We start from the raw sequence: 24,759 nt of genomic DNA on the forward strand, positions 1-24,759 counted from the left end.
TCCGACTCCATCCCAAGGAGTCCCTCCAATCTCATCTCTTCTCTACTGCCTGGGATGGATAGAAACCCTCTCTCCCCCCCCCCCCCAAACATTCTCGCTTCCGCCACTCCCCCCCCCCAATCCGCCCCCCGGGGGCCCTGACCAACCGGCGGGTCCACATTCCATCCGGAGCGAAGAAGAGAGAAGAGGGAGGAGGGGCGTCAGGGGAATGGGGAGAATGCTTCGGACGAGGAAGGGTGGACTGGGATTTTTGACTCATTTCCATGATTCGATTCATCACGCGGTTCCGTTCACTGATAACGAATCGTTCTTCTAATCTCCTTATAAATCGGTCAAAATGGACCAAATCTCCACAAATATTTCATAATAAATATAGGTAAATCATTAATTCCGGTGATCAGGTCACCACTCGATTCCCCTATCCGGTAATATTTTCATTAATAATAGAACGCCTCAATTAGGGAGAGATTGACTTGGTAAAAAACCTTTTTCCACCTAACCCCTCGTCTGAAAACAAGTACCTACTAAATATTCACACTCAGATGCAGAGTCAATTGAAATAATGCATGGAAACATTTAAATAAATCCAAAAGCAAAAAAACTATAAATAGCAGTAGAAAAAAATGGTGAAACATAGAATCACGACCATAGGAAATATGACAAATTAATGATACATCACGAAATATTAATGTTATGTTTCAAAAGATGTGTGCACGTTTGAGGGAAAAACCATAGTATTTTCTTTTTACATATCGGGGCGTCCATAAATTACGTGTGGTGATTTTTAGACCCTCTCTCCCTCCTTAGTGAGATATTGTGAGATTTGGGTTGACCCCACCCTCTAATCTCACGTTAGATTTTTCAAAATGCGCATTTTCAGTGTAAATACGTTATCTATGCTCAATTGCGTTGAGTTCGTTATTGATTGTTTAATTCTCTTTATTTAAGATTACTTTTTAAGATTACTAAGATCGTAATTTTACACTGTTTCTTTCGGAAAAAAAATTACGTGAAGCTTCCCAGGACCCCTCCCCCCCGTCCCCCACGTGGGATTGGGTGAGATTCGGCTTGAACCTTTCTCCCCCCTAAACGTAATTAATGGATGCCCCCTATCCTCCAAAGAAAACCCCCAACTTAGGAAAACACAAACACAAGAAAGGAGAGGGTGACAAACCTGCGGAGACCTACTAAGACGTAAGGGGTGGAGGGTAATGCGTACGATGTGGGCATGCGTAAGGATAGCACAGGATTTTCGAACCTTTTTCATGATTCGAATCACGCGATTCCGTACATGGTAATGAATCGTTCTTTTACATATCGTTCAAAATGGACCAAACTATCACAATTGATCCATTAATATTGGAACTCAGCTCACTTACCCGGTAGTCTTTTCTAACTTTTCTTTAGTTACTTGGGTATTTTATTTCTTATTAGGAAGTCGAAGGAAGAGAAGGAGGGAAGAGGAGCCTTATGAAAACCTTAATAAGAAGGCGGTATTTACTTCATTGACCATATCTACAGGTATAATGACCAGATGAAGACAATCGTCGAGGGAAAAGTGGTCGGTAAGAACTAAAAAGGGAGACCTCGAAGTCAAATACATGGTAGAGATGAAGTAGGATATGAATGGGAAGAAATACGTAGAAGTGAGAAGATTATCTTACAAGAGAACTGCGTGGAGAGCTGAGTCAAAGCATTCTTAGTATTATTGAACACTTATGATGATCTCCATTAATTATGCCCAGAGTAGCTCAATACGTAAGGATATCTCTTTCAATCCCAGATATTGTGATATATATATATATATGCATCTAGGCCAAGATAATTGAGAAAGCAGCGGAACCAATAGCGCATACTAATAGAGTGGTTTCCTATTTCTTTTTTATTGTCTAAATCGAAAGATTATTACTCCTGGAGTACGTATATCACGCTTTTAGATTTTTAAATGACGATATCTTTTATTCGCGATCAAATGAAAAGTGAAAAATTTCAAGCGCGCGAAAACGCGACGGCGAAGTATGAATGCTGGGAAAAGCCCGTGTGACGTCATTCTGGTTCCGGCTGCCGCTGTGTGAAGTCACCTTGGTGCGAGGCTATGAGCGCCGCTACGATGCAGGCTGCTAGCAGGTAGAAGAGTATCCGGCTAGTAGGTAGCGTTTGGCTTAAATAAGGATTATTAATGCCCTATCAAATGAAGGAAACCTTCCGACCATAGGTATTTTTAATAAGTGATTATTAAGAGATGTTTTCCTGAACTCTGTGTCTCATGCATGCATTGGTAATCTTAGACAATGTGAAACTACTATCTACTCGTATAGAAACAAGGTCCCTGTGGCGTCACGTGGATTGGCACCGCATGGCCGCCAATCTGGCCTTTTTCAAATGAGGTTAAAATTGACGATTAACATTCGTCTAAACTGGGATTACTAAAATAAAATAATTTGAAGATATTATGAATACGCGAATGGTGGGTAACGAATCGCTATCAATGCCTTTCGTTTACTTTGATGAAGAAAACTGCCCTCTTTAGTGCTAACACCTACCACGCCACTACGCGTACAATTTTGGCAGCACCTACATTCGTCTGAATGCAAGTTCGGGATAGCCCTTGCCACACACCGTAGAGGTGGCTCGCAGGTTGTCATGCAGTTTTCTTTTCTATCACGTTCTTGATAAAATTCCGTGTCTATTTATCTACTATTGGTCGTAAAAGTTTCCCAAGAGAAAGAGTAGCACCACAAATGCTTTAGGGAGACTTCTAGAGAGAAGTTCTATTCCCGTTACTTATCAATAGGGATCATTGCGACGACTGAAATAAAGAAGTAAGGCGGATGAAAAATGTCACTCGATAAGATAACATAATTGAGTAAAAATCGAACGACTCGTTCACTCAGACCAGAAACGTTCATTATCATTATCGTTCTTTCATATCCTAAATCTGAGGTTAGATCGGACATGAAGATCAAGCTGATTTGATCCGCAGCCTAAGCAGTGGAAAGAGAGACGCCGCCCGCCAAGGGACAACCAGGGTGACCACAGTTTTTCATATTCATACCCCTGTCTTTCCCCCATAACAACCACGAGGAAGAAGGGGACCAAATGAGTCTGAACAGCGTCACGGGCTTGGAGTATACAGTTCAATAATAACTCTTTGGTCTATAGAACTTTAATGACTCTATGGTCACGGGATAGCACATGAGCACCCCCATTACACCCTCGGCTGCGTAGACTATTGCGATTAGGGCTGAGCGATCCCTCTCCACACGGACCAAACTATCCCTCAAACAACAACAAACATACCCTTCTTTACCTCTTCCATACATTTTAATTCGAAGCCTCTCTTTTCCATTCTTAACGACCACTTGTCCCTCGACAATTGTCTTCATCTGGACATCATACCTATAGATACGGTCAATTAAGTAATTCCGCCTTTCTATTAAGGTTTTCATAAGATAGATAGTCCGTGGTTCGATTCCGGGTCAGAGGGAATCTTTTTCCATGCCAATTGTTGTGAAATTCACCGCCATTGACGCGGTAGGCTTGAAATACATCACACTGGTGAGAGCATTCTGAGATTTTTCCGAAATATTTTCCTCAAAAATACCTTATAATTTAACATAGGTTTTAATGTTGCCACATCCTCATCAGCATGGTACAAAATGAGTTAATTGTAGCCAAATTATCGGATCAGGTCACTCTGAGGTAATAAATGAACCAGAACATTAATGACGTCAGCAGCTCATGAAGAATAAGCTGAAACGTGTGCAGTTTTTCCTTTAAAAGTTACGAGGAAGAGGTAGACGTATTTTTGGTAATAACTCATCTACCGAATTACATTAATAAATATCATTTTTAGGTCTAACAATAAGTGAAAGACCGCATTCGAGGGTACAGGGAGGAGGTCAGCCGTTAAAATTTCGAATGTCGGCACCGCCGAAATCGTTTGCACAGGTAATTATGGCGGAAATTGCAAATTTTGAGAAGATACGACTCTTACGAGGACCATTATAAATATTATTTTTTAGGATGAGGGTCATAATGGAGATGGGCCCCTGAGCGACCGTGCTGCATTCCGCATGCACACGCGAATAAATCAGACGATGCACTTAACTGCACGACAGCACGGATGCAATGGGCGAAGAAGATTCGTGACCTGCATTGTGGGGAGGGGTGGAGTGGCCCAGGGGAGCGGTGAACACCCAAAGGATTGCTCAACGGCAAAGGTGACGTAGGGACGTGATTAGCAGTGAAGATTTCTCGGGTTTCACGCCGGGTAAGGTATTACATACCTCCTTCCACAGTTTCGATGAGCAACTAGCCGAAGGTCTAAGGAATAGGGTGGTTTCCTATTTTTTTAATTGCCTTAATCGAAAGATTATTACTCCTGGAGTACGCATTTCACGATTTAAGATTTTTAAATGACGATATCTATTTTTCGTGATTAAATGAAAAGTGAAAATTTTCAAGCGCATGAAAACGCGACGGCGAAGTATGAATGCTAGGAATATCCCATGCGACGTTATTCTGCTTCCGGCTGCCGCTGTGTGAAGCCACCTTGGTGCGAGGCTATGAGCGTCGCTAAGATGGAAGCTACTAGAAGGTAGCAGAGTACCCTGCTAGCAGGTAGCGCTTGGCTTAAATAAGGATTATTAATACCCTATCAAACGAAGGAAACTTTCCGACAATACGCAATTTTAATAGGTGATTATTAAGAGATGTTTCCCTGAGCTCTGTGCCTCATGCATGCATTGGTAATCTCAGACGATGTAAAACTCCTCATTACTCGTATAGCATCTCGGCCCCTGTGACGTCACGTGGAGTGGCACCGCATGACCGCCAATCTGGCCTTTTTCAAATGAGGTTAAAATTGACGATTAACATTCGTCTAAACTGGGATTACTAAAAACAAATAATTTTTATAGTATGAATATACTAATGGTGGGTAACGAATCGCAATCAATGCCTTTCGTTTTCTTTGATGAAGGAAACTACCTTATTGGACAATTGGATTCCTCAATCTCTGAGAACGATAGGCGAGTCGCTCATCTAAACGTTTATACAAAACGAAACGAGAAAAGATATTACACTACAAGTACGATTCATCTCCGAACCGACAACGTAGTAGAGATTACTACAACATAATTTTGAACTTTATCTAATGGTAAAGGTCTTTCTACTTGTTAATGGTAAGGTCTAGCAATCCACTGGTTAAAGCTTATCTACTTGGTAATGGTTTAGGGGCCACCATATTTTGAGAAGATGCGACTCTTATAAGGATCATTATAAATATTATTTTCTTTAGGATGGGGTCATAATGGAGATGGGCCCCCGAGCGACCATGCCATATTCCGCGTGCACACGCGAATATATCAGACGATGCACGTAACTGCACGGCAGCGTCAATGCAGTAGGCGAAGAAGATGCGTGACCTGCACGAAGGGGTCACCAGGGTCTTAATATAACAAAAGTCGGTGTATCTCCTGCGGAAAAGGAGGATTAATGCAATAAAAAAATCGCTGGCGAAAAAGTACTCATGTCTTGATGAAATCTCTCATAAAATCTACGGTAGGGTTAAGACAGTAGATTTTTCGCATTGAATTTATTAGTTTTTTTCCATCAACGACAGATACGCTACGCTATACGATACGAAATACGATAAAATAATTTTCTCTGGTGAGCGATTTGGAGATGTCTTTATGCGTTTTAGAGGTCTGAGGATTGAACTAAGAAACCTTACAGAGAAACTTAGACCTTTCTTTCGTATCGCGGTGAATTCTGATCATATTCCAGTCAAGTAACACGTGGAAGTCTACTTGCGCCGATTCTGCTACGCCAGCATACCGCGCATTACCTAAGCTGAAAAATATTCCCGTCCACCCAACATTCTTTCCTCATTCAACACAAGCCACGCCATGAAGGCGCCAGCGGAGTTCAACGCTTCACAAAAGGAAATACTCGAGAAATTGTATTTCCCACAATTTCTCAGCCCGCCAGAAAGTCCCGCGAGAAAATGCCCATGATTTCGTGTCAGGCTGAGTAGTCCGCCTTGAGTGTCGCATTTGCCGCCTTCTCGGAAGGAAATCCAATTTGAGGCGCACTCATAATCGCCCTCGACGGGAAGGAGCCGCGGCTTCCTCAGTGAGCCGAGGGAGGCGAAGTCTCTGGAAAGGTCACATCCGCAATGCACTACTTCAATGGTCAGAAAGGGTCAAGGCCGCATACTCAATATGGGTTCTACATTCAGACCGGAAATAGAAATTCACATCGAAATTGGGTACATGGAAGGGATTGATAAATTACTCAGAATTCGAGTCATCGAGCGACTAGAAAATGTAAAAAATCCAATCAATTACGATTTCAGAGTGGTCAGAGAAGTAGTTTCAGTTTTCGTAAGTGAATGAATTGATAATGATATCATAACAGTCTACTAAATTCGACGCGCGCAATACGTATCTCTTCCTTCGTGCTCAGAGTATAGGTAGAAGTAGGTTGGCGAGGACATAGGTTGGGGAGTAGATGCCACCCAGAGCCGGCTGACGGATCGTGCCAGTGAATTTGAGTAAGTTTGTCAACGAATGAAGCACATTTCCTTCCCTAAGCAAAGTGCATGATGTAAGTGGAAACCATGAGGTGGTATCCGGGGAGCAATCAAAGAAAGAAGTCTTTCTGCACCTCTCTTTTGCTACTCCGCGACTTAAAAATGTCAAGTGCACTATTTTTTTAATGCCGTTATTAACATATTAAAATAACCTAATGGCAATTAATTATTATCTCTATTCTATCGATTATCTAGAAAGAAAAGTCAATGTGGGCATTCAGCATAGATACGCGTGCCGCGTCGCTGTACTCTATGCTGCCAGCGGTCGGAACCGAAATCGACTGCAAGCCCGAATAAAGGATTTCAAATTAGGGGTCGCTTTTACGCGCAGGATTTTTCTTAGGATTCACAGCCTAGAAACCTACAAGAATGGTGTGGTTTAAGTCATCTGATTTTTATCTTCATAAATGTAAACAAAATGTCTGAGGACCAGCTTCGCCATTTTTTTTTGCATCTATGCTTAATCAATACATTAAAACAAATAAAAATCTTTGAAACAATACCACATGGAAAAAATGATTGTTTCTTAAAATATCAAGTTAATTTTTCCACTAGAAAAATCATTCAGAAACAGCGAGAGGTATAATTTGGTAATTTTCACTAAAATAGCAGGTGGGCAAGTTTCACGAACTATTTTCAAGCTTTCCCTATTCATATTGCTCAAGAGTAATGAAAGGAAAAAATTATGAGGCATATTATGCAAAAATTAACAGAGACTGTTCAGTGTTCATTCAAAGGTTCAACTACTTGGCTTAAAAATAATAACGATTTCGACGAGATTTTTGCCAGCCTTTTTCGATTAAAGCACACTGTGTGGCGCCTCGACTTTCACTCTCCTCAAACACTCGACTTTATTTCATTCGACGAACTCAATGGTTTCTCAGAATTCGAGTCATCAAGCGACCAGAAAAGATAATAAATGCAATCAATTACGATCTCAGAGTGGTCAGAGGAGTAGTTAATATTTTCGTAAGTGAGTGAATACGGGCATTCCATTGAAAATGATACCATAAAATTATTTATTGGTCGTAAATTGTAAAATTTACGAAGGAATGGCACACGACTCAAATTCCCTGATAACGTCCGCCTGCAGATATCAACTTATGCCTCCCTGGGCCTTCTCAGGGAAGGGCCGAATAAGAAGGTCTTCACCGCGATGAGTCGTAAAACGTTATCATAATTTCTAGGAAATATTAATTGAATCGCTCCATAATGCTAATACAAAGCCTTTCCACTTCACAAGATCAATGTCCCGGTCGAAAGAGAAGGTACGTCTTCATTATTAAAACCAATCGCTGCTCTAATTATTGAAGATGGTATTCCTCTAGTGCACGGATTTGAAGTTTTGCTGCTTCCTAAAACTAAGTAGGTGAATCGTCTAAACTCCATCACCAGTATCGGCTATTGCTCGTCCAACACAATCCTATTATCCTTATCTGTTAGTAGCTCGCTAACGGCTATTTCCCTTCGTTTTCTAAAAGCAACTTCACAACAATTTCGTTAACATTGTCAGTAATTACCACTCCAGCTTAATCCTACGATCCTCACGAGAGAGCAAACTGCTTACACATGAAGGTACTAGGAAGTTCTAGTTCCTTTCAAGAAAGATACACTTTTGCTAATAGTAACGATTAATACTTACGAGTAAGTACTTATTCCTATAGGCAACTACGGCTTAATTGTACAATATTGATATTTGGTTTGAGGACAGCTCTTTCGATTAAAAGAGGACCAAAAACAAATTTAGTAGCACACTCAATCCTATTGTTTTCAGACACATTATTTTAAAACATCAACTGCGCCGTCGAGATTTAGATGCTTCATACATTACAGTGGAATCTCAGCTGAAAGACCTTCAGTAGTAGGACTTTCTCAGTTGTACGATCCAAAATGCCTTACCACGCTAATCGATTTACAAGTAAATCAATCATAGCTCCACGACACTGAAAATCTGCTGACTGAAATGTGTCACTTGGACTAGGCCTACGGTGTTCTGTCAAGTCTTGACTCCAGCCAGTAAGATATCAATCAAGGATTATTTTAATCAGTCTAACCCCACCCTTATGCTTTAATTAAACCAAATAATGTTGTTGAATTTCATTTTAAATTGACTGATTTAGGGTAGAATATATTTATTTTAACAAATATCGCATAATAAGGTTTATTTTCTGCAAATGTGCCAAAGAAGTAAATTATTCTTATTTTAACTAATTTGTTTTTATGAAAAAATAGCTATCAGTACTGCTGAAGACAGCAAAATATGTAGTGTTTTAGAAAAGAGAAAATATTATTTTAATAAATTTTGTTTTCATTTTTTTAGATTTATTTCTAAACCCCACACCTCTAAAAATGGATTAATACCGTTTGTCATTTGTTTATATATAAAAAATATTTAGTTTAGTAAAATGGCTTTCTTAGGGCAAGACTTCTCGCGTGTACGAGGTTTTCTCTTTGATTCTGGAGCGTTATACAGATAAATTTGACCGAAATAGAACATTCTGCAGACGGCTTCATGATGTGTAGTCACCCACAGCACATGTAAATGGGTTTGCAAAAGTCACCTCTCGCGTCGCTGACGGGCAAAGCGAACCGAATTTCACGGATAAATACATGCTATAATTTGAATTTTTAACCGAAATTTATATTTGTGATAGCGTGATCAATCAAATGCATTGCGTTCCAATGTTATTCCTCACGATTGTAAATATTATGCAATAAGTATGAAAATAAATGCATCGCTCTCACCTCATCTCACATCGTCACATTTTTGAAAACCGATTAAAATGCGCCTAAAGCGGTAACAAAAATCAAGCTTCAACGGGAGGCATTGGTGCCTTCTCCACCTAGTCCCCTGGTACTACAACTGAGGTTCCACAGAAATATGTCGGCTTTTAGCTTCGTACCGGTGCCTACGCACAAATAGCCGAGTCGTCGGTAGACGTCAAAAAGAGATGGCGCACGCATTTGTGTCTTTTTATATCAATCTCCTCTCTTTCTTCCTTTCTTTCTCTTTCTTGTTGAAGGGAAGAATTCCGTCAGGAGGGGGGAGACATGGATGGAATGAAGGGGAAAGGGAACTCCCTCTAAGGGAGAGGTGGGGGAGGCGGGGCGTGTAAGTGGCGTGGTGGAGTGGGAAGTAGGGGTGGGGAAGGAAAGGAGCGGCGCTCACACAGGAATCTCCTTTGATCTTCCTCCGACGCCATCCCCTCCACTCCCTCCCCTCTCCTCCCTCCCCCATCGCATCCATAGATCCCCACTTGCTTCGCTCTCCTCGCCGCCACTTGACATCAGCCGACCAGTGGTCCATTCCTGGCGCGCCCCTCGGGACGAACCCCTGACACCGGGCAACAGCCCTTCCCTTTCTCTTTTCGGCTCGCTCCTGGCATTTATACGGGCTCGTGCCCCGGAATAAACGCTGAGAAATATTACAATAAATTAAAGAATTACCCCGCGTATATTTTAATGATAAATATAACATGTTCAAAAGCAAAAACGTGGTGCGCATTCTCTTTACATTTGACACTGGAGTAATATAAATTCACAATCATATATTTGAGATTTTAGTTGCAGAGCTGTAAAAAATATTTACAGAGATTAAAGATTTGATTAAAGATATATGTATTAGCACGTTTTTGCCTTTGAATATATAGTCTTTCAACTGAAAAATTTAAACGTGGAATCCTGAAACAAGGCGGGGTGATTTTATTTCCTTCTGCTGAGTTCGAAAAAAACGTAGGTTTTTAAATTTATTTTTTAATGTACTGTAATATTTTCCTCTTTTTAGTTCAAATAAAAAACTTGGCGTATAAGATAAATTTTAATCCATTGTAACATTATTTTATAGATTATATTTTGTAAAGAGGTCAATATAGCTACCAAAAACGTCTGCATAAAAATTGCGAAATAGTAAAGCCTAAAACGATGGAAGACGCACAAAGCAACAAAAAAAAACAAATAAAAAATATTAAAAAATGATCCCATCAGGATTCGATGTTAGAACCTTCTGATTTAAAGTCGGAAGCGTAATCCGTTTTGCCACTGGACCCCTAACTCTGATGCGAAGAACTAAATTGTTAAAATACATGCAGAAGGTGAGCGATTAATACAAATATTAAGTTAATTGTCAAAATTGGCGGCTCATACTGCCTCTGAAGAACTAGAAATAGCGTAAGAAAGCACTGCCACGTGGTTCTGATGTTTACAGAAAATTTTAAGTCGATATCAAATCGGGAACTGGGTTGAATTAGAGCAGCAACACTTTTCCCGGAAGGACAAACGCAAAAATAAGTTGATGACGTCATGATTTCATGCCGTTAGTGTTTCCGCTTCCCAGTTACCCATCGGTGTTGTGCGTAAGTCTTGTTCGCTGATAGTTCGTCGTTTATTATATAAGTACTCTTAATAGCAATTCCTTCTATCATTGAATGGTTCTGCCTGAACGAGTAATCAGAGCAAGAACTCCAATGATGTCACCAACTTATGAAAAAGGTGGTCAACTTTCGCGTTTTCTTATTTTATTTTCACCACACAACGGCTGAATCGGGCTTATTTTCGCAGTTACTTATCTTTACCTTCTTTTCAAGGTAAATGTTACATGAATTGCAATTTCGGATAAGTTTGAACTCCACTCTGTTACTTGGGCACAAAAATGACCAGCGATGAAAGAAGTAAGAACTATATTAACAGTAGAATAACTCAGGAATTGGGATCATTAAAAAACGAAGGATCTGCTCAAACAAGGAAATTCAAGCAAATAAATAAGGAAGCAAAACCCCTTGGCTGGAGTTTGTTTCTCTACTGAAGCGAGGAATGGAAAATGACAGCAACATAAAAATAGAAGGGATAGACATTCCAAATGAGGAACAACAAAATATTATGAGAATTAAATTAACCAAGTGAGCAATAAGAAGGTCCTAGTAAAAGTAGGAGAGAACAGGAGCCTTGTGAAAATTTTAAGAAGAAGACGTCGGCGACGGAACAACTATATCGGACATGTATTGAGGCATGAAGTCCTGATGAAGACAATCGTCGAGGGAAAAGTGGATAGCAAGAATGGAAAAGAACTATGAAAATAAATCTAATATGTTACGTAGGCTGAGACGAAGAAATAGTTAGGCGTGAATAGATAGATTGATATGAAACTTTATAGGAGAGCTGCGTCACACCTATCTTTCAAAAATTGACCAGTGATGATGATGAATTGTTCATAAAGACTTCATAAGTGGATTCATTATGATGAACTCAAAATAATGAGGACTACAAATGGCGATTTCGTTCGGAGTGCGGAACGGAAATTAACGCAGTCATTCATTGGTATCGATCAGTGAAATATAAAAAAGAGATACTCGGCAGTTTCTTTGTGCCAGTCCATATCAATTAAAAAATTAGACTGTACTTTTCCACAATAATTTTGCTGACCAACCGGTTTTTTTACACTTCTACGCCTTTTTCTAGGGAAATGAAAGTCAAGAGTATGGGAGTTACTTAACATAACCGGAATGTTAGGGGGGGATAAACAAAGAAGTCAAGTATTGCAGGGGTGAAATATAAAATGCAAAATCATAGGTGAATGCCATCCCTTGATACAGGCAACATTTTACCAATAATGATCATAAAAATTTTTAATCTATTATTAGAGAGACAAACTCGAGGTATACATACACAATATATAAGCAGAGGAAGATGGGGGGAGGAGAGGCAAAGGTGCGGCCGCTATGGGGGATTGGGGAGGCTGTCCCCGCCGCAACACAGTAGCCCCGGACATAAATTACCCTCCGTGGATGTAACGGGGGAGGGGGGAATAAGGGGGGGTTGCGGGAGAGGGAAGGCAAGGAGCGGTAGAATCACTGCGAGAGAAGAACGTCACCGGCCATGAAGACGTCGCATCTTAGCTTCTTCACTCGAGACCATAATCCACTGATAATTTAGTTTCGCCTTATACTGATAATTGAGGTAGTTATGATTTCTCCCTATCCCTTAAGATTTACCAGGGGTACTGCATAGAGGAGGCCCAATTCTATCACCTAGAAGGCTCATTTCTGTTGCCACTTCGGGCGCATATTAACCGGTTTTCAAAAATGTCCGCGGCGCAAAGAAAAGTGCAATGCGATCCACTTTCTTCCAATATTTTACATTATATTTCTGAAAGAAATCTGAGTGCTCCACAATGACCGTAGAGCTGTTCATAGTTTGTATAAAAACCAAGTAGCTGTGATCAAATGTGGACCCAACGATACTGAAGCAAGAATAAGAAAAGGGGTGAGACAAGGGTGTGCACTTTCCCCCATAATTTTTACTGTTTACATAGAGAAAGCCATCAATGAAATCAAGGAGAAAGCTTGGATGTCAATATCCATGGAGAAAAAATAGTACGCTGCGATTTGCTGACGAAATAGCACTCATAGCCGATACAGAGACGGATTTAAAGAATAATTTAACGAATATGGAAAGAACAATGGCCAGATATCAGCTGAAAATCAAAAAAAAGGAAGACTAAGATATTATGTAGTAAAAGAGATGAGGCTAAGACAAAGATTAACCTAGGAAAGCATAAGCTTGAAGAGGTAAAAGAGTTTTCTTATCTGGGATGCCGAATTACTAACGATGGACGAAGCAAGAAAGAAATAGTCAGTAGAATAACGCAACGGAGAGGGCTTTTTACAAAAAGAAGATTCTTCTTATAGCTGAGAATACAAGCATAGAAGTAAGGAAACAATTCATCAAATGCTACATATGGAGTATATTTCTCTATGGAAGCGAGGCTTGGACGTTGACTGCAGCAGAGAAGTCAAGAACGTAAACATTCGAAATATGGTGCTACCGAAGAATGATGAAGATAAAATGGATTGACCCTGTAAGTAACGAGGAAAGGCTAAGAAGAGTGGGAGAAAAGAGAAGCCTCCTAAAAACCTAAAGCAGAAGATGGGATAACTTAGTTGGGCGCATTTTGAGGCATGATGGCCTAATGAAGACAATCGTGTGAGGACAAGTGGAAGGGAAGAAGGACATGGAACGGTCGCGAATGAGATACATAGGACAGGTTATAAAATATGTAAAAGAGATTAAATATATCGCTATGAAAAGGTTAGCGGATAGGAGAGAGGAATGGAGAGCTACATCAAACCAATCTTAGGATTTTTGACTAATTATGAATGATTATTGCGAAGAACAGCATTGAAAAAGTTATGAATTTGATGTATCACATAATCAGGCACATGAATTTCGATTAAAACTACAAATTATTTTCCCGCGACTTTGCTCGTCAGTGATGCGAGTGGCGACTTCTGAAAACCCGTTTAAATGGGTGGTGGGTGACAACACATTTAGAAGCCGACTTGAGGATCCTCTTTTGCAATATGTGCGAGATCTACTTTGAAGGCCGAACATGAATGTGAATCTGCATACGATATTTCGGCCTCTGCATGTGCTGTCGCCCACAGCGCATTTAAATGGGCTTCCAAAAGTCCCCACTCACGTCAATTTCGGTAGAGTAATTCCGAATTTCACGAGGATATAAGATATTATAAGGGCTGTAAATCGATATCTATATTCATTATGATACGATGAAACGAATTAATAAACTTTCAGTGCTATTCATTGCCATGATAAGTACTGTATTGTAAATATTTATTTAAAAAATTCACGCTCCGCACCAATCGCTGTGCCACCGAAATAGCTGGAAACCGATTAAAAAGTGCGCAAATTGGTAATCTAAATCATTTCTACGGGATGGACTGGAGCCTCCTCCATGTTGAACGGTTAGTTATGCCTTTTGCACCACAATAATATATTCTCCACGTGCCAACTAGAGTATTCCGATCACCATGCCTCTCTACCAAGAGGACTGCATAAAGGAGGCTCCTGTCCATCTCGTAGAACCTAGATTCAAGACGATTCACTTAAGGCGAATTGTAATAGGCTTCAAAAATGTCCGCAGCGCGATAATTAAAGCTGAGTGATCCATTTACTCGAAATATTTTCAAAAGAGTATTTGATATTATGAGAAAGAGCGTTACAAAATTGATGACTTTGACAAGTACATTAACGCGAAAATAAATTTCGACTTACAGACCCAATTTTAGCTATTTTCCAAATTCGGATCGTTCTGCCGTCAGCGACGTGCGTGGCGACTTGTTTAAAATCATTTAAATGCTCCGTAGGTGAAAACAAAACTAATAGCCATATTGAGAACCCTCTATAGTAATATTCATGGAATGTTTCTTCGATGACGCACGTGGACGTCAAGACCCACGCCAAGCGTTTGGAATCAAAACTAGCTCACAACTTATTGCGGACCACGGTTATCCATGGAATAATCATGAGGAATCGAAATTGATAATCAGTGGTGGAGGATCCGGGAAGTCGGGCTACTCCTCTCCACGACACAAAGATTAACGAGAACGCCAAGCGAGAGGAATGACAAGTTAATAACGACTCCGTCTTGGACGATCCGCCTCCCAGCCGCCGTGCCATTTCCACATTAATTACTCCTCGCCTCCCAAAGTGATCCTCTTCTGCATGGCGTCATTGGATGTCCCGCCCCCAGGGTGAAGCCCGCGTGGGCACCGAAAGTTTTTCGCACGCCAACACCACCCTATTCTTTGTGGAGCGCATTCATTGCAAAGCCTAATATCTTAAGAAAAATCTCTGAATTATTATTATTATCTCTAGAAATCGTGAATTCGGTTTCGTAACTGGTAGCTCGTGACCCCCTCAAAGGACAAATTTAGGAGGGGGGATAACAAATTTGTGGGGGCTAAATTTTTTCAGAAATAAATATCGACTATTGCAATATTCCGAGTTCTGTAATCGGCGACCGCAATTACCAACGCCATTCTGCTTTCTTCGTCAGGTCGGAGGTGAAAATCGGATTTTAGCTCTCATTTTATGAAGCTTCCGTCCCTCCGTTAAGCGTTGTTTGGTTAAACCTATCTTCGTGGTCGTTACAAAATTACAACATTCAAAATCCTTATTTTTTCACTGACTTCTCGCCTCCTATCCTTTTCTCCTTTCACTTCCCTTGCCCTCCCGAGGATTTTTTTTTATCACTCTTCCTCATGGGATGGTCAACCATTTCACTGGGGACATTTCGCTAGAGGTAGCGTCACCCAAATGGGGTTCTTCCATCCTTTTCCCTTTCGCACGGATCCTTACCCTGGATGAGTCGGCAGGCTCATATCGCAGTGGTGCCTCCTTTTTACCTTCCTCCTGTCCCCCTCCTCCTGAAGCCCGGATATAAAAGTCTGGGACTTATGGGCCTGGCTTAAGGAGCGTAATCGCCCAGCGTTCCGTTTCGTTAGTGAGTCCAAATCCTATGCAGCGGAACCGACGCGAGTAAGACTATCGGTAGGCCTAAGGAATATCAATACCTGTCTGTGAATTAACTCTCCCGCTCGAAGTGCGGTAAAATTCTCATGAGCTGTCGTGTAAAAAAATCCCATGGGCTGAGAATCGAGCCGCAAACCTTTAGCTTTACGGACCACTGCGCACAACACTACGCTAAACAGATTCTCTAATTCCAAGGCAACTAACCACGAAATTTTCTCCATCGTGTACCATGTCTTTTTTGTGTACTGTCCAATTTCATTTTTCATGTCCCATCCCTTTTCACCAACGACACTTGACCTGATAGAAAGACTAATGCTCTCAGGTATAAATTTTTGTTCGGATTCTAGGTCGAATGTTGATTTGACTACGAGAATTTTCGGAAATAAGAATTTATTGACGAATAAGGCTTAAAATCTGCCTTATTGTGGTATATTTCATTTTTGTGGTGTGAACAGCAGTGAAATTAGCATTAATTGGCTTGGGAGATAAGTCCCCTGGACCGTGAATCGAGCTATGGAACGTGGCTTCCCGTGCCAATGCGCAGATCACCACGCCATCCAAGTTCCTTCATTCCATACACCTATTACCCTGAACATCGGCAAATTGGCGAAGGAATCAAATAACCAAGAAAGGTTAGGGGTCACTCCAGTGGCCTAAGAAGTCAAAGGTCTGCGGTACGATGTCATTGCTCATAACGCACTTAAGGAAAAATCAGCCTCACATCTTTGAGGCCTTGGAAAAATTAGGAAGTGTTTAATTCGTTTAGCCAGTTTTTTCCTTGAATCGACCTCAATGCTGGAAACCACTTCTCGGTCTCGAAAAGAGTGTCAATAAGTCAGATATGTCTGAGAGTTATTTATCCGGGTGTGTATGAAGGCTTCACACTCGATTGGAATCCAGTACCATTCGATCATCACCCCACCGCTCTACTCACTAGCCGCTACCTCACTTCGCTATCAGATATCGGCGATGAAACATTTTTTTATGCATGAAATGAACAGAATAATACGATGTATTTCAAACGGGATATAAATAAGAGAAGGATGATCTCTTAGAGAGGCGCTAAACAAAAATGCGAGGCATTTTCTTTCGAAGGCAAATAAATTGTTGGGTCGATCCTCATAAATCTGCGGAGGTTGACGGTCGGTCGATTCCGGGAGCCCACACCAACACGACCGTTGGGACATAAATTTCGGTCTTGAAATGTTGATCTTTCGAAATGTTTACGAGATAACTCTTTTGTTGCCCAGACAACGAGACGCGACCAAAAAAACAGTTGTTTCATCGGCGAGGTCATCTCTATAATGCGTATTTTCGAATGGAGAGAAGAGAGAGAAGTGATCCGCTTCGTTTCAAAACGGTATATCAGATGAAGCGAAACATTTGTCCATGTCATTCAAATTAACTGCTGCTTCAATAATAAGGGGTTGGAGCCGACAACTCCCGGCGGGCGAGAGAGGAGGAGGTGGAGGCGAAATGCGACGAAACGAATTCGGGAATTCCTTTCCTCGGATGATTAAGTAAGTGAAAGGCTTCATTTTATGCAATGGTCAAAATATGACCCCCTGGAATTGATTTGCATGGAACGTGAAATAATGAAAGTAAGGGACAAATATAATCATAAGTTCACATGAATTGTCTTGAAAAAAAAAACTCCCCGGGAGGGGTATGCTGATATGAAATTATTCCGATCGCTTTTCATTCGAAACGGTTGATACCGATTGATTGCAGCGCGATTGGCAATAGATATTCCTGAACACAATTTCACTCCAAAGACTGATTGGGAGGTGTCATAACGCCGTAAGAATGAAAAATTTCATGCGCAACAAATCATGAACTCATTCACAACCCATCGGAATCAACCGTTCGGCAAAATTCCGTTCGGCATCAAGCACACCCCACCTGGACCGTGAATCGAACCACGGTTCTTTTATTTTCCGCGTCTCTCCGCACGCTAATTTGTAAACCTAGTTCCTTTACTCCCATGTCATTTTTACCAATTCACATTCACAGCCAAGTGCGACCTTAGCGCTTGTGTGGGATGATCTGAGGCATTTTGGAACCCTTACTCCCTTGCGTTGATAGATCGCAAGGGCAGAATACCTAGTAATATAAACCTAGTCTATTGACATGGGAATCAAAGAATCTGAATCAGTTGTGATCTGCGGAGTAGCCCGAAAGTCCAAAGATATGTGGATCAATTGCCTGTCCAGGGAAATCTTTCTCAAGACAAATAACGTGAATTTCACCAACGTTTACGCCTTAGATTTGAAACCAGATATGTTTATTTTCAAATCTGCTACGTGAGATTTACGTTGCTTTCTACCACAAAATCATCACACAGTACACGGATCAAATTACCGTTATTCGCCTTTCCAACGCGCTGCGCACATCACTAGGCTATCTGGATTTGTTATTCTATAAGTTAATGATCGAAAAAATTGCGATAGGAATTCATGATCTCAAATGAAGTCAAGCATATGGAAGATAAGATTACTTAAAACTTTTTGTGGGGAACATGCAAATGAAATAATTGCGACAGAGCCCTAAAGAATCGTCAAAAATGATGTGGGAAGGTTTTTTGGATGAAAAAGTGAAAGAAAGGTGCTACTCCGCCGGTATGAAAAATTGGTACGCTCGTGAAGCACGGGGAGGCGGCTACCACTTTCTCTGGCTTACGAATTTTTACCAGAGATGATTAACGTAAATATACTTATCTGCAGCAGAATTTATGCAATCATTCGCAAAATAATTATTTCCCACAATCAGGAATGACGCTGGCGGAAGGGACAGCCCCTTATTACCAGGCAACCCACACCACATCAGTCAGACCTCTGGTGATTTCAACGACCGATATTCCTTAATTCCCTCCACTTCATCAAGGGCAAGCAGTATTTCTTGTACTCATTTTTTTCTCAGAAAAATGACCGTTAATTGAGCATAAAGTTACATTGACTAACTCTGAGCACATTTCATGGTTTTAGTTGCGATAATTTTTTATGTACGGAAGCTAGATCTATTCCTAACTGTTGGTTGAAAGCAACTTCACTCAACATATCCTTATGCCTCTTAAAAGCGAAATCCTGTAGAAAATATATGGATGTAAACACTTAATGGATTCCACACCTGCTTGCTTATTTTCTGGTAAACTCCTATCGGTTTCACCATTTTAGGCCTATCTATGGAGAAATACCTTCTTTTCCCCTCTGTGATGACATGAGTGTTGACACCATTCTGAGAAAACCAAACAAAAAGTTTTTTGCAGGAAAATATAATTTTTCTCTATTAAGTTAACCATGAATTCGCTCGCCAACCAACCACCAACCAACATAGCTATTGACGATATGAATAAAAAAAACTACAAAATCACGTGGATTAGGTCATATGCCTCGCAATACTACAAGGAGTCAACAATGCAATGAGCATTTAATTCAATACCCTGTAGGAAAAAATGTGACTCCTGGAAATAACTTCAGTGTTTATAACTAACAATGAAATTCTAAAAATTTTAGGGGTATCAAAAAGTTATTAACCGCCTGTTTGCAAATTTAAATTCGAATTACAAATGATGATTCATAAAATTGTTCAAATCACTTCATACGTTTCAAAACACTTTAAATATTTAGTTAAACACAAACTCTAAACTCAAATATCAGTAGTTTACAGAGGTTTGCTATTTCACGAAGGTCAGCTGTTCAAAAAATCTGTGGCTTAATAATTTGGAAACTATCACTTGTACAATAGTTCCAGTTCGATAGTTCAACAGTACAGATAGGTTTGGGAGCTGGAACGCGCACGAAACTGTCGTCCGCAATAAATGAGTCGACGCGGAATGAACCCGGAAACCAATCTCCAGTACAGATATGCATTAATTGAGAATTTCAATTATCTCAATTGTTCAAAAGAAGAGGTAGCGCGCAGGGTATCGTGTTGATGCATACACCTCTCAAGCCACGCATAGACTCGCATCGAGCAATCGGCCCGGGTGGCCAGCAGCCATGGCCCATGCCGTCGGACCTACTCCGGTCCTCCCCGCCACTCCACAGAGAACAGCCTCAATCTCCGAACAAACCCCCCCCCCCAATCCTGCGTTTCACCTGACCTTATTATTGGTGAGCCTTTGACGTTCCGTTAATTAGTTAACGCTTGCATTCCTCTCTCGGCTGGAAAGAGATGGGGCAGTGCTGAGCGGAGAGAGAGGTGGGCGGCGAAGGAGAGAGCCGCTAGGCTACCCTCTGGTCGGAGCGGAGAGGAGTGGGATGGGAGGCTGAATACGTAACTCCGGTAGCAGCCACCATATACATACGCACACATTTATGTATTTATGAGGACAGAGGTATACATGGCTCCCATGTAAAGGCACATATGTGGTATATACATATCTTCCATCCTCTCCAACCGGGCCAAGAAGCCGCCTACAGCCACCCATCGCCCGCTGCTTTTTGTGCCCTCCTCCACCTCCGGCCCATCATCATTCCAGCCCCTCATTCGTCCTTCCCCCACCCACCTCCCTCATCTTCTTCATCCTCCCGAACAGTGTTGCCAACATCATCTTTTGGGCGCTCTCTCCTCGGCCTGCCTTCCACGGAGATCACCATCCTATCTCTCTCTCTCCCTCCCTGTTATTCACGGCCAAGACGAACGAAGGGCCCGCGCCGGGCGCAGAATTATTTTAACTCGCCACCGTGGTCCAAGGGAAACTCGCAAAGAACACAAAACATGCACTACAACACGTTTTCATTACCTTCGAATCTCAACTGTTTTCATGACACATGAGCAAATTTAGAGTTACAGGTAATTTTCCACAAATACTTTAATTTTCCTTTCACAACCGGTTTGGATACATTTTTCATTATCACCAGGTGACAAATAGTATTGTCGCCGGCCGTGAAAAGAAAATTAAAGCACTTGTGGAGAATTGCCAGTAACTAACATTTTTCATTACCTTCAGGTCGCCTAATCAGCAAATAACAGTTGTTGTCCGACCAGCAGCCTTACTTTAGTTTTCGACGCGTTTCAACGCATTAGCCTCACCTTCAGGACAACTGACGAGGGACAACATCCGACAATATTATTATAACACCATGTTTCGCTGTTTATATCGTTTCATTCCGCTGAATTTTCTGAAATACCTCTCCTAGTACTCACTAATAGCAGGTTATCCGAGAAACATTCAGGTAATCGAATATATGAACGAGAAATAAATTTGCCCCACAATCTTCTCGCATTTACGTCCTCATCACTCGGACGCCGCATTCTACACTGTCACTACATTGCTACACCGTGAGGCCACTCAGAGGAATCGAGAGACAGGAGGCACGCCGCATTTCTTCACCAACGACACACACACTGACGGATGAAATCACTGAGACAAGCTTTGAATGCAAGAACGTAAAATCCCGTGGACCATGACGATTTTTCCGAAGATCGGGGTCGTACATTCAGACCAGAAATAGCATTTCATTGAAAGAATTCGGTAGATGGAAAGGAAAGATTAGTTACGACGAAATATAAATCTTTTTCATACAACCATTCTCTCCAAATTCTCATTTTAATTCATTCTCTAACAACATGCACCAAATCAATATCGTAAATTTTATATTCTAAATGCAAACCAACTACACAGAAATTCTATTCACTACGTATGAGAAATTTATAAATGCTCTCGTTTGTGAAAAGAAATTTAGGATAAGAACGTCCTCTGATTCACATTCAGTATTTTTTAAATTTATGGTCAATACGGCCAGCACCACTACAGTGATTATTAACGATATTTTTATGTTTCTTTACCTCTAGGGACTTTAGATGGAAGATGGGACTTTTTATTCCCAATCTCGCCCAATAAAGTTGATTTATTACTACTATATTTACCCCAAAAGTAACGGATTTGGGGGCTAAAATTTTGAATGTTTATTTTATTGTCTTTTTCTCAGCTATAAATATAAATAAAATTAGTTCTCTGTCTAATGTAATAATATAATTGACTAAAATTTATAAATGAAAGCAGCGGGATTAGAGGTAGAGTTCGCCACATCTAACCTATAATAAATAAAATTGAGTCCAATCATATCCTTAGTTTAAAACAAAAAATGCGGAAGTTGTTACGAATGTTTCATGAGTTACTAACGTTATCATCCAGACTATCGGAATAATTCGTAAATACTCCATGCAAGCCTGCCGTAATCGGTAAAAGACTTTTGTAAATATTGATGTTTAACATAGCTGAATTTTACCCATATCGACAAAAATAAATTGGTGAACGAACACATAGGAAACAGGATATAAGAGCCATCCGCACTCCCTCGAGCATGGTGAGCATTGACTGAGTGTCGGATATCGTCGCCATCGTCTCAGATGGCTCGCGTGTGCCACCGCACAATCACCATCGGCTGGCCTCGCATAAAGCCTCTTCCCCTTAGCAGCCGACGACAAAAAAAAGACGCTGGGAAGATGTCGATAAGAAGGGGGAGGAGGAACAGCAGCTTCAGACCCAGATAATAAAAGGTTTCCCAGAAGGCTGAGAGGGCAGTCGTCAGCCGGCGCCTCTGGGGAGGGACCCAACCCCTCAGGGGAATTCCCTGCCCCCCTCCGTATTCATTCCCCACATTTTTTCTATCCCAGTCCCTCCCTTAGGAGAGGAAAGGAGAGGTTTCCTTCGAAATTCAGATACACAGATTGCGCCGTCATCAGGAGATTCGTTCGCCGCCTTCGTTCGTTCGGAATGAGCCTAACAATCACAGAAGAAAAACACCCTTGCCCAATGGAGGGAGCGACTTAACGCCGCGCCGCACAAAAGGTTCAGGGAGACCGAAAATAAGGCATTTTTATTCTCGTATTCCATCGATAAAGGTGGGTTTCCACAGGCACGCAAATGGTGAAAATAAACCTTTCTCATACGGCCATTCTCTTCTAATTCACATATTTATTCCTTCTAGAGCAACATCCACCTAATCAATTTCGCAACTTGGAGACTTTAGGAGCTTGAACCCCCAAACCACCGAAATTTTTTTCCCCATGTCGACTACCCGCGATACATTCCCTGAAGAGACCATTCATCTCCAGCAGATGAATTACAATTATCCATCGTTCGTAATGCAGAATGATTTCCCGGGTGTTCCACCGGGAATAATTTTCGCTGGATAACGAAGTTTCTATGGCTAAGTCCCCCATATCCTTCACGGTATAATGAATCTACTGAATTAGTCATTAATCAACTGATATGGGTAATGAATGAGTAGAATGAGTCAAGTATAAGTGACCTTAACACCAAATTTATGGTAACGCAAAGCAAATGACGCATTTAAGTCATGAGATTAAGGATAAACAATGGATGGACTCACCTGTAGCGATCGCCAAGCCAAACAGTTCGGCATCGACCATTCCTCGGTTTCCAAGATGGAGGCATACCTGGGCGAAGAGCTCTTTCGCCCGAGATTTCGGCTGAAACGAAGAGAAGAAATTGTTAGAAACAAGCTAAACATTTTCAGACTCCACCAACTGCTAAAAGAGTACACAGCTTTTTCATAATAATCGTGTCACAGGAGTAAATTTCCTGGAATGAGCTCCACGGCCTCTGGATTGAACGGAAATATAAGAGCCGCATAAATTCTCCCATATCCGCAATAATTTGGAAGAGGAAGGAGCACGGAACGCTATTACCAAACAGGAATATGTCAACGAGTTTTGTGCCAATTTTTCGGATTCCAGGGTCTCTCAAAGCAATCACAGAACTTTTCAGTGATGCTCTTTTAAATAACCTGGGGCCCCAGCAAAGAGCACAGACTGGGGTGATACTGTAATCCCAAAAGACCACATTTGGAGAGCTCTTGGATCCTTTAATGAATTGTTCAATGAGTCATTCATTAATCGTGGCAACTACGATGAAAATGAACCCATAAGTGAGGAATTCAAGTGAGCCGTTAGTCGCGCACCGTAGGTGGTCACATATTGAACCATTGGCTGCCTCTTGGCTCCCGAAGGAACTACTTCATGGGGTGTTTTCCGTACTCCCACTCAAACTCATATTCCTGAATACTTCTGTAACCTATTCACCCTCAGAACTTTTGTTTCCGCCAGAATAAGCCGGGCCGACCTGAGCCTTCTCCACATGCCCCAAGCCCGAACCAACCAGTACATAAATTCCTTCCCGATTATAGCATCCAAGTTTTGGAATTCATAACCCCCCTCTACAAAATACTTCTCCACCCCAGAATATTTTGAGAGGAATTTGCACGAATATTTTAACATTTTCACTGTTCTTTTAAAATGTAAGAATCTTTGTGCTGATTAATCGGATTTTTTAAACCTATGTATTCAATCGCTCATGTGCATAAGTTATGCTTATTCCATAATTACTGAATTTGGAGCAGAATGTTATCTATTGTAACACTTATTTTCGAGTTGATTTGGGTGGTTTTGAGTTGGATTTTGGTGTGATCTGAATTTGGTCTAATGAGCGGCAGAGGTGGAGTGGGGCGATTGTTGTTGACGGCGGGAGATGGTGTGTAGGGGGAGTTTGATTGTGATAGTTGTGGCATACGGTCGTCTTTTTACCACGAGTTTGTTTAAATGCAGTGTAATAAGAACATTGTATGTGAATTGAAGAGAAAATAAAAAACGTTACACTATACTTATGTTTTTTTGCTCTTATTGATTTCCCAAAGCATAAATAAAACCATTCATTCATTCACCCATCCGCGACAGAGACAGTCATGGATCGTACGCACTCGTATCATAAGTGCCCTCCGTATGGAGGAAGTTGATACTATGGTAAGGGGATAACCTATAACTTACGATAACAGAACTTTAATTGGAACAAATGTGACATTAATGGC

At 41.1% G+C, this 24,759-nt stretch overlaps 1 protein-coding gene across 2 annotated transcripts in view; it reads right to left on the minus strand.

The window, feature by feature from the left end:
- The window catches only part of LOC124157112 (protein expanded), a 215,247-nt gene that overhangs the window by 67,385 nt on the left and 123,103 nt on the right, over positions 1-24,759 (minus strand). For both annotated transcript variants that reach the window (XM_046531609.1, XM_046531611.1), the window contains one exon: positions 23,266-23,365. In XM_046531609.1, coding sequence (XP_046387565.1) covers positions 23,266-23,365 — 100 coding nt within the window. The remainder of the gene's footprint in view (positions 1-23,265; positions 23,366-24,759) is intronic.

This window comes from Ischnura elegans, chromosome 4 (assembly GCF_921293095.1).
Source record: "Ischnura elegans chromosome 4, ioIscEleg1.1, whole genome shotgun sequence".
NCBI classification, from domain to species: Eukaryota; Metazoa; Arthropoda; class Insecta; order Odonata; family Coenagrionidae; genus Ischnura; species Ischnura elegans.